Genomic DNA, 16888 nt, shown 5'->3' with positions numbered 1-16888 from the left:
TATATACTAAATATAATTTCTTAGTTCTAACAATATTATTCTTTCATATGAATATATTATCGACATTTTTATTTTTCAAAAAGCTTTATTTCATCAAAACATTGCAGAAAACATACATCTATTTATAGTTGTTTCAATTTCCACTAGATGGCCAGTGTTTCTCACATTCTAAACTTACTTTATTGAGTATATAACAACAGCTCTGAAAGTAATCAAACATTCTTTATTTATTTTCTTCAATAACTAGAACGTCAATTAAATTTAATATTAAATAAATACCAACAATTTCATACTACAAATGAAATTTTTTAGTATAATATTATACTAATCATGTTCATAATATTAGTCGTATTGAACATTTCACTACCATGTATTACCAATTGCGATTTTCATTGAAGCATTTGATTATATGTTAGAAATAAGATTTTTTCTTGATCGAAGTTACAGAATTTCTTAAGCTTAAAAAAGAAGTTACAATAGAAGCAATTCTTGAATCAAAATCTAAAGCTCTCTTCAAAATAATTTTCTTGGATCAAAAATATTTGTCATGTATCATAAATTTTTCTTTTCTATTTTTTTTTTTTTTTCCAGAGTAAGTTTTTATAATTCACAAAAATTATTGAACTATTTAATTGGTTAAAAAATATCCATAAAAATTTCATAAAACTCAATTATGAAGTTTAGAATAAATTCTTTGTCACTTTTGCAGTATTGAAAGTGAGCAGTTGTATTAAATTTCTATGTTTGTAAATTTATTCAACCTCCATAGTCCGTAAAACTGTTAAATATGAGAATGAAGAACTGAGAATCTAAAAACCAAATTAAAAGATGCCGTATGAATACATTATCTCAGTAACAGCAGTGAAGACAATAACGGATAGATTGAAATATGTATACCGATGAAAAATTAGCCAAAGACATGTCATAAAATTTAGCGGCTGTGATTTTACACGGAGATAGCGAGCGAATCATTACTATTTGCATACTTTTTGTAAAGCCAGCTCCAACCCAGTTCGATGCATAACAGGATTCACCCACAGCGTCGCTCTGATTAAAATTCCCATATTATTTTACATAAATCATATGTGAAAGCTATTTTCTCTATTACAGCCAGAATTGAACGATTTATTGAGCAATTAGCTTACCTCGGTTAATAATTCTTGGCCACTGTAGCTAAATAAAAATAGTTCAAAAATCGCCGAATTCAAGAATGACGTGTATTTCATCAACTGACCTCTGTCTTTGGCCATCTACAATCATTGTACATTTATCGCACCTTTATAACTCTCAATTGTAATCTCGATGCTTACTTCCGTAATTTGAAACCCAGCGAAACAAACGAGACCAGTACTTATCACAAACTGTCCCAATACCAGAACGTTAATCGTATTCTCAACTCGTTCTGCAAACCTGTAAAAAAAAGAAATTATTTGGTTTATTACAAAACAAATGCGATGAGTTTCAATTTGAATTAAAATACAAAATCGCTTCCTGATGTCGTTTTACACAATCAGCGAAGGTGATAGAACTGTGTTTGTCATTTTTCAAATTTTCAATGTTCCTCCGCACAACCAAGAATTTAGCCGATCCATGCATCACAAGTATAAGATTGAGAGTTGTTGCTCCAGCAATGGTACTTCCTCCGAAAGCTCCTCCTATGACTCCTAGCACGTAAAAACCCTGGTATGCTGGCGAATTTGTTTGATTTGAGAAAAAAAAACCGCGAAAGGGAAGTTTTTTTTCTTCCATCCCAAGAACTTTAATCTAATACACATCTTTTCATATAAAATACAAATATTATTTTTATCTGATTGATCCATGAATTTTATACATCAGAAAATACTTCTTGTATTAGATGATTGATGAAGACTAAAACTCATGAATCAATTTCAATTCCTTGGAACAGTTGATTAAAATTTGTTACTATTTAACTTACTTCTAAAATTGGTGCCACCATAAATAAGAGAATTGTCGATCCCACAGTCATGATGAACATCTTAGCTAATTTTAATATCGGTAAACATTTTTCTTTTAGTGCTAATTCATCGTCTCCAGAGTATTTAATCCAGTCTTCTTTCATCGTTTTAACAGATATTTGTAAATCTCGGTCGTGGATAGTGTAAACTATGAGTCGCAGAATAGAAAGATAGAAAGCGGTTGTTATCAAAGCACACTCAGTAACTTCCTTCATATCACCCCAGTGGTGAACAATGTCAGCAGTTACGGCAGTCGCTTGGACTACTAGTAAAACAAACAATAAAATCCGATGAAAAATTCTCATTCGCGACAGAATTGAGTTATCATTTTCTTCCACTGGCCATACTGATATAATCCGATTTACTATCATAATAGGCTTCATCAATTCTTCATATTCATCAACGTTAACCATTATTTTAGCGACGGATATTGTTCTTATCTTGCTCTTAAGTCTTTTAATACAAGTATCTTGCTAAATTTTTGGCTTCATTTACCGTACTGTACGTAATAACTTGTACTTCACTTCTGAATTACTTCCAAGTACTGAGTAGTGGGAATGATCCATGTGATACCAAGGGACCCCCTTCCTTCTTCCTTCCCAAGAGATAATACCCGATGTTTAAAACTTTGTAACTACGGAATTGAAACTTTGTGCGATTAGAGACTATGGTGATAGTTTTTTTAACAGATTTTCCCTGTAATTTTTATTCGGTACACTCTTCAATCAGAATAACTGACTAAGTAGCTCAGAAAAATATTTTTTCCCTCTTGTTTGACAAAACTTTTCAAAGCGTATCAATTAGAGGCCTGAAAGTTCTAATATAAGTTGAGCATAGAAAGTTTTTTTTTTTCATGGTATTAACTTAATTAAGTACCTAATTCATTTTACTTCGAATATCAAAAGAAGTAGAGAAGTTTATATTATATATGACGTAACTCATTTCAAAAACTACTTTCATGGATTTCAATAACGTATGTCAAGAAGTTATTATGGACAACGAGACATATGTAATTTGATATCTAGTTTGACCATATGTTATACTGTCTTAGTATATGTGAGTAATGACTAATGACGTACAAGTTGATAAGCAGTAAGAAATGTTATTGATTACAAATTAAAATTTTTTTATTACCGAAAGTTTCAAAAGTTAACTATAAAGTAACTTTATTTTTCATAAAATTTTTGATAAATCGTAAAAAAAATTTCTGATATGACCGTATATCATCAATTTTCATGTATGGTTCGATATGGGCTGAATGGGTTAAATAAAGTCATATCAGGTTATATATCGACTTTTTAATTAGCAAATTATGTAACTCCATATTTTTTAGGACGTGAATCTTTTAAATTTTTAGATGTTAATGGTCCGAAAAAATAATATTTGAGTTATCCAGACAAAAATATTGTACATATATTAGATATTTAATCGATTTCTAGATATAAAAAAATTTTTTCATTTACTTTTTTTTTTTATATAAAAGATTTTCGGATTAGAGTTAGACAATTTGCTAATTAGAACGTTGATATAAAAATAAAAAAATAAATTTATCATAATTTTTTATTTTTTCTAAAAAAGTTACTTTAGTAGTTAATTAAACTAAAAACCAATACGCTTATTAGGGCAGTCAAAAGAAAAAGTTTTAAAATTTCAGAGATTTTTATTGATTTTATACATATAGACAACATTTATTTACAATATATCTATACAATAAAGTTATAGTCTTGTTCCCTGATCTTGGGCCTTCACAGTTATAAATTGATGGTTGATTGAAATTAGCTTGGTATCGAAATAACTCGAAAACATGGACCCTGATTCCATATCGATTCAGAATTAGAGCGCGCGCGTATGCGCGCAATTTGAATTCCCAGTAGGATATTATAATGAGTGGGAAAAAACAAAAGAAAATCTCAGAAAGTCAAAAAAATGATTTTTATATTAGAATTTACAACACTTTAAATTCAACTCTCTTGTATAGAGAGGATTCAGCCATAATGTGCCCTCTGTCGGATGTTTGCAGTACTACCACTAGTCGAATAATTATATATGGACGTATACGGCTATATGTATCATCCATGCAATGTTGTGTTAAGTAAGATTTTCATAGCAATTAACATAATAATATATAACAGTGTCCATATATGAACATATGAGGCCATAAAAAAATTTTCCACAAGAATGAATCACATATTTTTGAAATTTAATTGTAATCGTAGCTAGATTGTGTAAGTGTATTTTCGAATCAGTATTACTGATTACTACTGTTTATTGATGCTATTCATGTGCATAATTCCATTTAACAGCGCATAAGGGTTCGAAGCTTTGTTAATCATTCTATATATGTCTTTCTATAATATACAAATTATCCACGGTATACGTAATGATAATACCTATTATATATTAATGTAATAATCGGTACGCGCAAGAGTTAATAAGCATACCAATTGCATATAAATAAACGTTGTTGAGTATAAGCGTCATAAGTTTTGAACATTTGTTAATCCACTATCGTTAGTAAACCGATTTCACGGAATTATAGAACTGAAAACTTAAACATCAGAATTACGAAGCAGGATTTAGTGATAGAAATATAATTATTAATTGTATGCAAATAACAGTCTTCATCGATTAACGTGCCACAGTATCGATATAAGGTTACATAATTTAGAAACTATTGATGGTTTTGTAGATCCCTGTAAATTAGTGTTATTCGAAACAAGGTTTAGTAAAAAATTATCAGTAGCGATTACAATAAATTTTTGGAGTAGTTCTGAATAGATTTAAATTTAGTGATAGAAAAAATTTCTTTATTTATTTATCTATTTTGATTTGTCCATAAACTAAAAAAGAGTTTTTCTCCCATGTAGTGTAATGTACTATTTTTCAGTGTGTGAATGTGAGTATATGTCAAATATTAATCAATGTAATTAAGAGATTAAGAAAAATTTTTTTTCAATTTATTTCAAAAGCACCTAAACTATTTACATTGTTATTAAAAATATCGAAAAATTACTAAGCCAAAGTTATTTTATTCATAATTTGTAATTTTTGGTCGTCACGTAATGATTACAGGTTGCTCTTATCCGTTAGTTCATCATTGTAAGTTGTTTTATAATTTTAAATTCTCATCATTTACCATTATCTTGACGTTCAAAATAGTTTGTATTGTTGTGCAGATTCTAACTCAATTTCTTGTTAGGTATTTGGTTTCATTGGTTACAAGTTGCAACTAGTGCTTCACTTTCAAGAATTATCTCCAAGTAATACGTGGTGGGAATGATCCATATGATTTGTAGGAATTTCCGTTCTCCGAAAGGGGATAATACGTGATGTTGAAAAGTTTCTAACTAGGGGATAAGAAACTTTGTACGATCAGAGACTGGAATGCTACTATTTCTCTAGATATTCCCTGTAATTTCGATTTGGTAAGTTGTACAGCCAGGATAAATGGAAAAATTATGACTTAGAACAGCTTGGAGCTAAGATTTTATCAGTTTCTAGACCTGATTTTGACGCTGCTGCTACACCTGGTTCATGACAAATCAGCAAGATTTGAACTAACGGAAATTGATATAAATAAAAAAACAAAAAATTAAATACTGATCTCCGTTTCGAATTACTGAAAAATTTATAGTAACAAATTTATTTCTATTTCTATAAAAAAGTATTTATTGATTTCTGTACAATATAAAGCTGTTTATACATAACATATTATAATATTGATAAAATCAAGAATCAAATTCAACGTTTTAAATGTTTAAATTAATTTATTTGTCATCTGTTATTAATTAACTATAATTAATTACACATCTTATAATTAATTAAAAATTTCAACAAAGTTTGATAGTTTTAAGACGGATTCCTAAAATTGCGCAGTGCCAGAGACTATCACAGTTAACAATTTTTGCCCTCAACAATATAATGTTTATCATCAACATTACTACTTACCATGCTCTTTAGGAATAATTGCAATAAATAATTGAAACAATTTCATTTTTCAAACTTTAGCATTTATCTTAGTAATAATTACTAGTATTTATTGCTCGTAAACAAATTATCATCTATCTTTTGTCTCCTTTACATTCGGCTACATCACAACAAATTTTTTACCGTTTAAAACAAATATTTTGTCTTCATACCACACCAGATTCTAATTCGAATCTAAGGTATCAACGTTACAAAATTAAGGAGCCCAGTTAATATTTTTTTTTATTACTGTATTACTCCAGACAATATTTAAATCCGCAATCACAATATTTTTTTTTTTTTTTGACAACCTAGTCGAGTAAGTTCACAGCCTTAATTTTACGACTTGGAACATTTGTATTTATTTTTATAATTTACTCTCGTCATTCTATTTCGATTTATCGTCTGTTATATATTAAAGCCCTCTTTTATAATTACATATTATATAATTTGACTCGGATTATTGACATTTTTTCAAACCAAATTATAAATAATCACACAAAATTAAATTTAAAGTTATCATTGCTCTTGGTATCAATAATTCATATAATTGAATTTTCTTACCAAACGTCCAGTTATTTTTAAAAAATGAATATACACATTGAAAATAATCTTTTCTAATGACGAATTATCAACTATCTTAATTATTTATACAATAAATTAGTTTTCAGTAGAGATTGAAACATTCTTTGCTTGGTATAATTACTTTATACTCAAAAATTTACTGCCAAAAAGATATGACTAATTTGAATATTCGTTCGACAGACATAATATCTATTAAGTCAAAAAAAAAAAAAATTTAATGCTAGCCTAAAATTATTAAACATTTTTCAATAAAAAATTTAATAAAACCATATTATATAATCGATTTTTATCAAAAAACAAAAAAAAATAAATATTGGGAATGTTTTTCTTTTATATTTTCGATAATAAAGTATTGAGTAAAAATGCAATGACACCAAACTTTGTATAAGAAGAGCACTAAACATTTTTTTTTACTTTCTCTAGTGCAAGCGAATGACAATATTCAAAAAATCGTAACAGTTGTTTTGGCATATTAATTTCAAAATATCGTTCCAATAAATATTTATTTATAGTTAACCAATCAAGACATTGAAGTTTCATAAAAAAATAAATTTTTATTGACAGTGGTATTCGTTATTTTTTGTTCCTTCACAATTTATACTTTCATATTAGAAAAATGTGAACTTCCAATTCTTATAATTTCATTATTGGTTCACTTTTTTAAAATTACTTATTTATCATTTCTTTTTATTTTTTTTCAAAAAAATTCTCATGGAAAAGAAAAATAACTTACAACAATTTACTGTACACATGTCGACTTTTTTCGACACGAAAAAAAGGTGAAATATTTTTTAAAATATTTCAAGATTCATTAAAATATTTATTTTCTTAATGAAATTACATCTTCTACCATATTAATTGACTATTATCTAACTAGAAAATTTCCAGACAAATAGTCGTAATTTTACTGGAAAATATTTTCAGTTAAATTATTTCTGTCTATTTTATGAAGAATAAAGTTTTAAAAATAAACATTAAAATTATTAGCATGAAGTTAATATTATAGGCGTCAGTTTTCTTAATGTTTATATATAATTAATTATTTTAACAGTGATAATTATACTTATTTAAATTTAAACAATAGTAAAATAAACATTTGTCGTATTTATATTGCATAAAAATGTTCAGACTGTGAATAATTTTTAGCTAGATTATTTATTTGCACGCGACTAACAATTATAGTTGCATAAGCCAAACAATCTAAACAATCCGTAGTTTTAATAAATTCTTCATCCAATAAGGCCTAGAATTTTTTCAAAACTTTTGTTTGTTCTTTTTCAGAATTATTATTTATAATAACTATAATTATAGTAATATAATATATTATTGATTAGTATTAATATTTACAGTTAATTATTAACTACCGTTCACAATGTACGACATACGTAATTTTTCCGACGATTATGTAAACATAAATTGCAATAATTGATTTATTTTTTTTTTATTTTGACTGGTGTTTTATGGATATTGGCAATTTAATAACTAATGCATTTGTTTATTTTTTATCTCAAATAAATAAAAAACCACATAAATCGTCGGAAGTGTCGCAGTTGAGCCAAATTTTTTTGTAATTGATTCATCAATATTTAAAATGATGATTCATAGTTTATTTATTTAGTATATCACCATGTGCTGCATTTGTTAGGCGGATTCATTCGTGAACCAAGTGGACAACGAAAAGCTTCGGCAAAGCCTGGCGAATTCATCATAACAACGTTTACTCTGTAAATAAAAAATAACAATTAAAATAAAATATCGGAAAAATTTTTAAATATCCCAATAAATTTTACTAGTTTATTTACACAATATATATACACTGAGATGATCAAATTATTAAAAATATATATGGTAGAAAAATAAAATATTAATTACTTGTTCACATTGTATTATTTATATATTTGTATTATTATTAATATATATATGGTACGATAAATTGATCATGTATATAAAATTAATAATTATTGATTCTGAATATTATTTTCTCTAGATTGAACCGTGAAATTTTAAAAAGTGAAATTTTTTCAGTTATTTATATTAAATATTTAATTTCTATAATTAGGAATTTATTTTAATTTTTTGTTAAATATTTATATAAAACATTTAATAGAAAAATTTATAAATAAATTTATTGAGGTAAGAATAAATTGCAAAATTTGTAGAAAAATAGATTCTTGTTTATGATAAATGTGAATTCGTAAATATCATCATGATTGTATATACAAATTTATATGCATAGAACTGAGATAACATCTTGAAAAACCATCTTCAAAACTCAAGATAGCATTTTCTTGCAGTGAATTACAAAGAAGAAAACCTCAGGGTTAAACAGAGCATCTTTATTTTTTTTTACACTAAAATAGATAAATGTAGAGTTATTTGCTACACTAGCTAATTTATCAGTATCAGGGGATTTAAATCAAATTTTTTTTATAGATAAATTTGAATTGACAAATCAGAATGATCACTCTTAACAGAGCTTCGCATTCAAATATATATTATAGAAAACAGTTCATCTATTTTTATACATTTTTCAGTTTATAAAAAAATTTTTTTGCTGAATTTGTCTTAGATATTTTTCAGAATATTAAATCTAATTTTATTCCAATTTTTGGGCGAAGATAATTTTACAAAATATTAACTGTGTAATTACAGTATAACATGTTACATTATTAGCGTAGTGGGTATAGAATACCTCTCTGGAGACGGAGTGTGATAATCAAGCTCGACGGAAAGGATATAGGCCTCGGCAGTCATGTTAGTACAGTAAGTCTAAAAATAAAACTCGTGTTAGTTATAGTTTATAGATAAAAAATAACAATAATGATGATAATAATAATAATTAGGTAGATCAGTAACTACACTGTTAGAAAATTTGCGGAGCGATTTTCAAAATGGATGATTATTAACTGATTTAGCCGCTTCGGACCGAAATTCACTCCGGGTAGGATTTTTTGTAGTTATATTCAAGAGAAAAATTTCGTAGGATGTTAATGAATTCATACCTGGGCTGCGCTAATAAAAAACATTTGACTTGGGCGGAGAGCGTCTAAAATTGGCAAAGCTCGATCTCGTCCGTTTGTTAATGTATACCAGGTTTGATAAGAAATTTGGAGAGCACCAATGTCAGCAACATTTTCGTTTCTCGTAACATTCCAGTCAAACTAAAATTCATCGATAGTTAATTTTTTTGTTATAAACTATAAATCAATCAAATCAAGAAAAAAAAACTTTTGACTTACCTGTACATCTACTTCATTGCCGTAAAATTGAACTTTTCTCCAAAACCTTTTAGCGTAAAGCCTCGCTACACATTCTATTTTACTTTCAAGTTGACTCCAAGATTTGGGAGTAATCCAAACCCAATTTTTTAAGTTTATCTCGGGATCTAAAGGCAAGCGATGGTGAAGATCGAATACATGAAGAATTTCATGAGCGATTACGGAACCTAGAGTTGCGTGAGCAGAATAAGCTGGTCCTCCTTCCCATGACCACGACCAGGCAGTCATCATGGCAAGTGGTATCACTTTTATTTACATAAAACAGAATCAAGATTTACAATCATTAAAATTTTATCTTGGATCGTGCTGATTAAAAATAGAAAAACACTTTGAATACCTACCTATTGAATTTGTTGAAGATTCATAGTATGCATTAACAGCATAAGGATTTCGCCATCTAGAAAATTTTTAATATTCAGCTTGCTATTGAAGAGTTCAAAGGCAGCGAAAGTTAATTTTGTATACGGTGATTTAAATCAACATAAATAGACTTTTTATAATGGGTACTGCGTCAGACCCTAGTTTCTTTTAGATTGAGTAAAAAGGGCGAGATGAGCTTTTTTAAAACATAATCGCCTGTTATTATTATGATTATTTTTTGTAGTTCATCCTCAAAGGGTCTGTGTAATGTGTCACAAGAGAGTGCCGTACGCAGGATATTACTTTCTAGAGAAATGACTTTAAAATTACTTACAAATTTAAGATGTATCAGGAATATTTAACATAATCTCAAGAGAGGAAAAATTTTTTAAAAAATGCTAATAAGCCATTGTAAAAAGTCTAAGAATTAATCTAAGTCATTGTTAACAACTGAGGTAAAAGTATTAACTATTGTACTGATATATAAAAATTTTAAGTATTGCATATTATTTGTTTCAGTTTTTTGACATTAGCTTTTGTATAAAAATTCTAATTAATGTTTTTGAATCGAAATTTTTAATTTGCACTAAATTAATACTTAAGGTAAAAGCCCCAATTATTGACGGGGGTCTAAATATTGACACCCTAAATTATTTTTAAATATATTAAATTATCTGTAATAAGAATAACGATGAAATAAATTTTTATTAAATTCTAATTAATTAAAAAATTGAAAAAAATTACATTCAGTTCAAAATATTAAATATTAATTATTAAAAAAAAATAAAGTTAGCACCAGTTCATCAAATCAGCTTACGAGCGTCTATTTTCTTAACAACTTTGGTTAGAAAAGCATTTTTTTTAACTGCCGAGTTTAAATTAATTTTTTCATGTAATTATATGATCTATTTTTTTTTAGTTAACAATATATGAAATATTTATAAAATTAAATAATCGAAATTAATTGTATGCGTTATGATATTTAAATAATGGGAGTCAATAACTAGTTCATAATTTTTATGGTGAATCCCCTATTGACAGCCAGTCGACAGCGCTGACGCCTTTTTTTTTTAAGTATAAAATACTTTATATACGCGATTATATTCAAGGCTTTTAACTGTCAAATAACTCGGCGTGTTTTAGTGTTAAATAAGTTTTTAAATAAATTGTTATATTTTTCATAATAATTATTCATTCATAGAAATTATTATTAATTAACTTTAATAATATTGATTACTTTATATCAAGTTTTTGGTAAATAACAATATAACCAAATGATTCGACGCATGTGCAGTAGGGGCGTCAATAATTGGGATTACGGTACGTCAATAATTAGATCAATCAGTTTTTTAACCCGTCAATAATTAGTGTATCCAGATCATATATTTAATTATTTAAAATTAGTTAGTAAATATCACTGATTATCATTTTAAAAAAAGAAATTGATTAGTTAAAACATTACTGAAGACATTACCACAAACAAAATTCATCGATATTTATATTTGATTGCTTAAAAAAAATGAAATCATAACTTTGTCTCTTATAGCGTCAATAATTGGGGCTTTTACCTTAATTAATACTTAAAAAAATAATACTATTTAAAAACATGTTCTCGACACAAGAACAATCATTCTTGATAATTATTGAGAATATATTTTTTTTACTGAAAAATTGTTTAAATTAATCAAAGTAATTCTTACTTAATTCAAGTGAAACTATTAGTTTGTTGTTATCTATTATATTGAAGACAAATATTGACATTTTTTTAAATTATTAAATATAAATGGTTAATTTCAATGAATTAATTTCTAAACAATAATTTTCATTTCTCTCAACGTATATCGAGCTTATTGAGTTTAAATTAACATTTATTATTCTTCTGTTATACTTTTTGCATACTAAATTTCAACAATAAATTATTTTCTATTTCATTAGAAAATAATTTAGATTTAAATTATTTAAATAGTTAGATTTAAATTTAGTAATGTGTTGATAACAACGAAATTTCTTTTACCAACATAAAAAATATTTTAATATCCACGAGTATTTAAAAAACCAAAATGCAATTTAAAAAACAACTCATGCTTCATTTCTTCTAAAACTTTTATAAAAACTTTTCCGCGTTCTTATCAGATTCCAGATTCATTATAAGTTTTAATTAACGTAAGCTCTTCAAATTAACCCTTCGTTGGTCACGCTATGAGCGAATCGCCGCCTAACAACTACTCAACCTATAGAGACTCGCTGTAGTGCGAGCGAGAAACTAAAAAAGACGCGACCAACGAAGGGTTAACGAGAGCTTATCACTTTGACTTGGATAATTTCAACCACTTTTCTCAACAAAATACAAGCCGATAATCGATGGGTGGTAAGTAAATTACCTATCATTTAGTGTTCCTCTCAGAACTTGGTCCTTCAGGTTACGTAATTGTCGGAATCGTTTAATTACGGTAGTAAAAAAATCCGGCTCGATAACAACCTAAATAAAAAGGTAGAATCGATAAAATATTAATTACTAAAGAGTATTGAAATATTTATATGGTTGATTAGACAAAAGCGCATAATATTACCTTAGCCATTTCATGCGCCAGTAAAGACTTATTATGAAAACCAGGCCAAACGTGAAACTTGCCTCGTAGCTCAGTTAGCTTCAGTAAAGATTGTGCCCTGGTATCGTCATCAAGCCAAGATTTTACTAATATCCTTTCTGCTAATGTTTCCTTAACTCGCTCGAATAAATTATTGACCTAAATAACAAATCAATTCATGTAGTCCTTCAGCTTGTTTAAGAACCACTATTTGTTAGTCTATTTCCAAGTATTCAGTTTACTCACTCGACCGGCTAGTAGTTGTAAATATTGAGGTTTATATTGTTGTACATATAAGGCTCCAACCATTTCGGAAAATAAATTTCTTGTCAATTTGCTGCAAGATACATTCCAATTGTTACTGGCAGTTACGTTTACGATGTCGTGAAGAGTATCCACTGCATATAAAAGTAGCAAACCATTGTGAACAACTCTAAAAACAAAAAATTCAATCATTATTATTATCATCATTCATTTTTACATTTACCTAAGTATGAATATATATTATTAACTGATGATTTAAAGATTCATATTGTTGAGAACACTTTAAAATTCATTTCTTTTAGTATTTAAAAAAAAGTAAACTCTTCTATAAAAATAAATTTTCTGGCAAAAAAATTTTTAGCTTAGTCTTTCTTGAGGATTTCGATTTTGTAATAAAATAGTGATAGCTAAAGAACCGGAAGACTGTTTGAAAAATAAAATATTATATACTTAAAAGCGGTTTATAGCTGTGTAACAGTATAATTTACGTTCTGAAGTACTTGCAATCATACGGTACTGATTTTTCAAGGTATCTACATTGATGCGGTTGTAATAATAATAATAAAATACGATAATCTACATACTTGCAATAATAAAATGATAATGTTATTTATGTAAAAATTCAACATGCTTAAAAATCAACCGTTAAAACAATTATATCTGACTAAAAACGTAAATTATGTCACGGAAGAATGAACAGAAACATTATTCATTATCAAAAAAATACGTTAACATAATAAAGCTTGTACCCCCAAGGTTATTTTTATTTGTACGTTTTTCGTTTAAGTATTTGATAAGCACATTACTTTATTAATAACAAGTTAATTAAAATTTTTCCTGAAAGCAGGTTCATATTTAATATTTGCTCGACTATTTCAGTAGCAACCGGTTGCCGGTAATTAATGTTATTTTTAGTTCAAATAATGAATTTCTACATGATATACTATGCGCAAACTAAAATTAATCATATTTATACACTATTTAAAATTTGAATTAAAGCTTAAGTAACTATTAGAGCGCGGTAATTATCATTGTTTAAAATTGTCGTATCATAATTTTTTGAATAATTCTAAAAGAAAATTCTGGTCTATTACTGGTTTTGTTACCAACTACCCCCACGAGAAAAATAAATATGAAAATATATATGCAGACATTTAAGTGAAAATACATCTATTTGCGCAGAAAACGTATAAAAACAATTTTCTTTATGTTTTTATATTTTTTTGTCGTATGCAGACGGATATTATCTAATCTATATAAAAACATATGAAAAATTAGTCTCTAAGGGGAAATGGGTGAAATTTTCATTTATTAAAATAGTAAGTATAAAAACGACATCAAAATTAGTAGTTTTAAAATAAATCTACTAAAAATTGCGCATATGTTTTCATATATATTTTTTTCCGCCGGGGTAGACGCAGTATTTTGAGAACATAATCGGAATTAAAATTAACAAAAGTGTTAATTCCATTTATTTCTGACGATATATATTTATATATATATATATATATATATATATATATATATATATATATATATATATATATATATATATATATATATAAAACCGAATTACATATTAGACTTATCCTATCTGTCTCGGTGTTATTTATGATGAGATGATACATAAACGTTTTTGCGTAGCGGCGAGCATGAATAATTTCACATTGCATTTGAAACAAACAAACTAACGGTTAGCTATCCCCAACGCTGTCAGTGTACATACTAAATTTGAACACCTGTGACCGTTTTCCTCTGGTTATCCAAACTATTCCGACTGTTATGTAGATATAGTTGATCAAGAGTGTTTAAGCTCGCAGATGTTACAGATCATTCCCCGGAGCATACCTATGAATTCTCTAGATATTTTACATACCTAATGATTGCCTATTCCTGTCGTGAATATTCTAGGTTTTGGGGAGCCTGGTATCATCTGCGGATGCTTGTACATCCAAACTTTTTACATCTAAATATATATTTAGCCGCCATTATTCATCAAGCTCACGAATTCTATTTATGCCAGTTTGTTTCTTATTATTTCGAATTTATTGAAAGTAATGAAAGTGCGTTATTTAAATTAATAGAATGTCATTTAATGTGATGCCAAGTGGAGCAGATAAATCAAACATTTTACGACAAAACGCAAATTAACTGTCATTTTCAATCGAAAGCTTTTAAAGTGAATTTCATTGTTGTAATGGAAAGCTTTTTACTGTCTCGTTTAATTTAAATATGTAGAATAAATAATGTATTTTTGAAAGAATTTTTTTTTTGGCTTTTATTCATAAAAAATTATATGACACAGAAAATTGTATAGTAATAAAATTTTAGCTTTAATGTTTAATCGAAATGAGTTGATTTTTAAAAGATTTTATTCAGGTTTTCGGAAAAAATTTTTATGTTTTTATTGAAATTTGTATTTCTTATATTATTTGATGAGATATAAAATTGATTTTCTTGGTTAATTAACTTAAATTAAAAAAAAAAATTTCTGCTTTAAAAAAATTTATAGAAATCGCTGAAAATTATTGAGAAATAAAATATAAATAATGTAAAAACTTAATAAAATTTTTACGAGTTGTTTTTGATAAATTTTAAAGTATCGATTTAAATAAATTATCTAGTAAAGTTAAAAATATAAAATAATAATAATGAATATTATAAAAGTATTATTTTATGAAAAAACATTTATATGCTCAAATAACATATAAGTTTATTCAATAGATAATTAAACTCAAAAACTTTAGCATTAAATGTATTCAGAAACTATTTTGAGGAAGTTACTTAAAGACTGTGGGTAGTTACGAGTTATTAATAACGATAATACAAACCTCTTTGAAAATTGATTGAGCAATTTCCCTAAACTTCTGAAATACCGAGGTGCAGTGATGTAAACATACACAAACTGATCGTCAGTAGTTCCATGTTTGTACAAATTGTTCAAAGTGTCATTATCCATCGTAATGTTCAACAGCGTCTTCCACCTTATCTAACCGAGGAACAACCACATAAATAACAGAGTATAATATTACAACCCTATATTATATATAATTATTATTTTATTCTATTTCTTTAATTAACATACATAATTGAAGTTATCCTGAAGGTACGTCAGATTGTACGGCACGTACACTCTTTGATCAACGTCAACCCAATTATACAAGTCTTTTTGCCGAGGATAAATCTATAAATAAAGTCATACACTTTTTAGCACTAAATCCTTACAGTAATAATGATAAATAAAGATAGTCTAGAATTTTTTTTTAAACTTCTTTCTAATAATATATTATAAATAATAAAATCATTAGTCAAAATAAAAATTATAAATTTTATTTTTCATCTTTTAATTACTCTCGCTATTTATAACTTTTGAAAAAGTTATCATAATTATTTTACTGAAATACATGATGAATATTTTAGAGATGCGTAAAATAATGATCTTTCAAATGAAAAGAAAAAATTAGGTCAAGTTAGAGAGTTCCAGATTTTGTTTCTAGATTATCTTCATGAATTATATTTTAATTTAAGTAATTATTGTTTAATACCTTGCTAAGTGATAAACAGAATTGTAACAACAAATAAGTTTCATATGATCGCTCACGCTTCTCCATATTCATTGGTAAATATTGGTGCAATATTTTTTCAATTGTGTGGCATCTGTATTCATCCCTTGCGTTCTGTAAATAGAAATAAATAATAATTATTATTTATTAAGGAAGGAGTATCACAATATACAGAAATATAATACTAGATTTTTTTATAAATAAGAATAAAAATAAAATGAGTTTTTTATTCAAATATACCGTCATTTACAATACTTTCTCATTCACGTACGTATTTGCTATTGAACGTGATACGGAAGGTTTTATTC

The 16888-nt window shown here is 26.9% G+C and overlaps 3 protein-coding genes across 5 annotated transcripts in view; 1 reads left to right on the top strand and 2 right to left on the bottom strand.

Annotated features, from left to right (window-relative positions):
- Positions 1 to 16888, top strand: part of LOC123265979 — a 172222-nt gene that overhangs the window by 22942 nt on the left and 132392 nt on the right. The window lies entirely within an intron of this gene.
- LOC123266079 (odorant receptor 13a-like) lies at positions 593 to 2522 on the bottom strand. The gene is made up of 6 exons (XM_044730116.1): positions 1937 to 2522; positions 1481 to 1764; positions 1311 to 1410; positions 1146 to 1250; positions 898 to 1047; positions 593 to 809 (listed from the first exon to the last, which is right to left on the bottom strand). Exons 1-6 carry the CDS (start codon positions 2387 to 2389, stop codon positions 753 to 755), a joined length of 1149 nt encoding a protein of 382 aa, XP_044586051.1. The 5' UTR covers positions 2390 to 2522; the 3' UTR covers positions 593 to 752.
- The window catches only part of LOC123266008 (endothelin-converting enzyme 1-like), a 46935-nt gene continuing 36011 nt past the window's right edge, over positions 5965 to 16888 (bottom strand). For all 3 annotated transcript variants that reach the window (XM_044730045.1, XM_044730039.1, XM_044730052.1), the window contains 11 exons: positions 16563 to 16694; positions 16103 to 16201; positions 15849 to 16006; positions 13000 to 13186; positions 12736 to 12912; positions 12547 to 12644; positions 10147 to 10202; positions 9767 to 10050; positions 9530 to 9688; positions 9220 to 9296; positions 5965 to 8249 (listed from right to left, as the gene is read on the bottom strand). In XM_044730045.1, coding sequence (XP_044585980.1) covers positions 8150 to 8249; positions 9220 to 9296; positions 9530 to 9688; positions 9767 to 10050; positions 10147 to 10202; positions 12547 to 12644; positions 12736 to 12912; positions 13000 to 13186; positions 15849 to 16006; positions 16103 to 16201; positions 16563 to 16694 — 1527 coding nt within the window. In that variant the 3' untranslated portion in view covers positions 5965 to 8149. The remainder of the gene's footprint in view (positions 8250 to 9219; positions 9297 to 9529; positions 9689 to 9766; positions 10051 to 10146; positions 10203 to 12546; positions 12645 to 12735; positions 12913 to 12999; positions 13187 to 15848; positions 16007 to 16102; positions 16202 to 16562; positions 16695 to 16888) is intronic.

The sequence above is a fragment of the Cotesia glomerata genome, linkage group LG1 (genome assembly GCF_020080835.1).
Source record: "Cotesia glomerata isolate CgM1 linkage group LG1, MPM_Cglom_v2.3, whole genome shotgun sequence".
In the NCBI taxonomy this organism is placed as follows: Eukaryota; Metazoa; Arthropoda; class Insecta; order Hymenoptera; family Braconidae; genus Cotesia; species Cotesia glomerata.
This window is presented reverse-complemented; position numbering and strand designations above follow the sequence as displayed.

Excerpts from the sequence above, each read along its gene's own strand:
- LOC123266079 (XM_044730116.1), bottom strand. The coding sequence starts at position 2,389 with ATGGTTAACGTTGATGAATATGAAGAATTGATGAAGCCTATTATGATA. Across the intron at positions 1,411-1,480 it reads CGACATCAGGAAGCGATTTT|GTTTGCAGAACGAGTTGAGA; the intron begins GTATTTTAATTC and ends TTTTTTTTACAG. Across the intron at positions 1,251-1,310 it reads CTGGGTTTCAAATTACGGAA|ATGGCCAAAGACAGAGGTCA; the intron begins GTAAGCATCGAG and ends CAATGATTGTAG.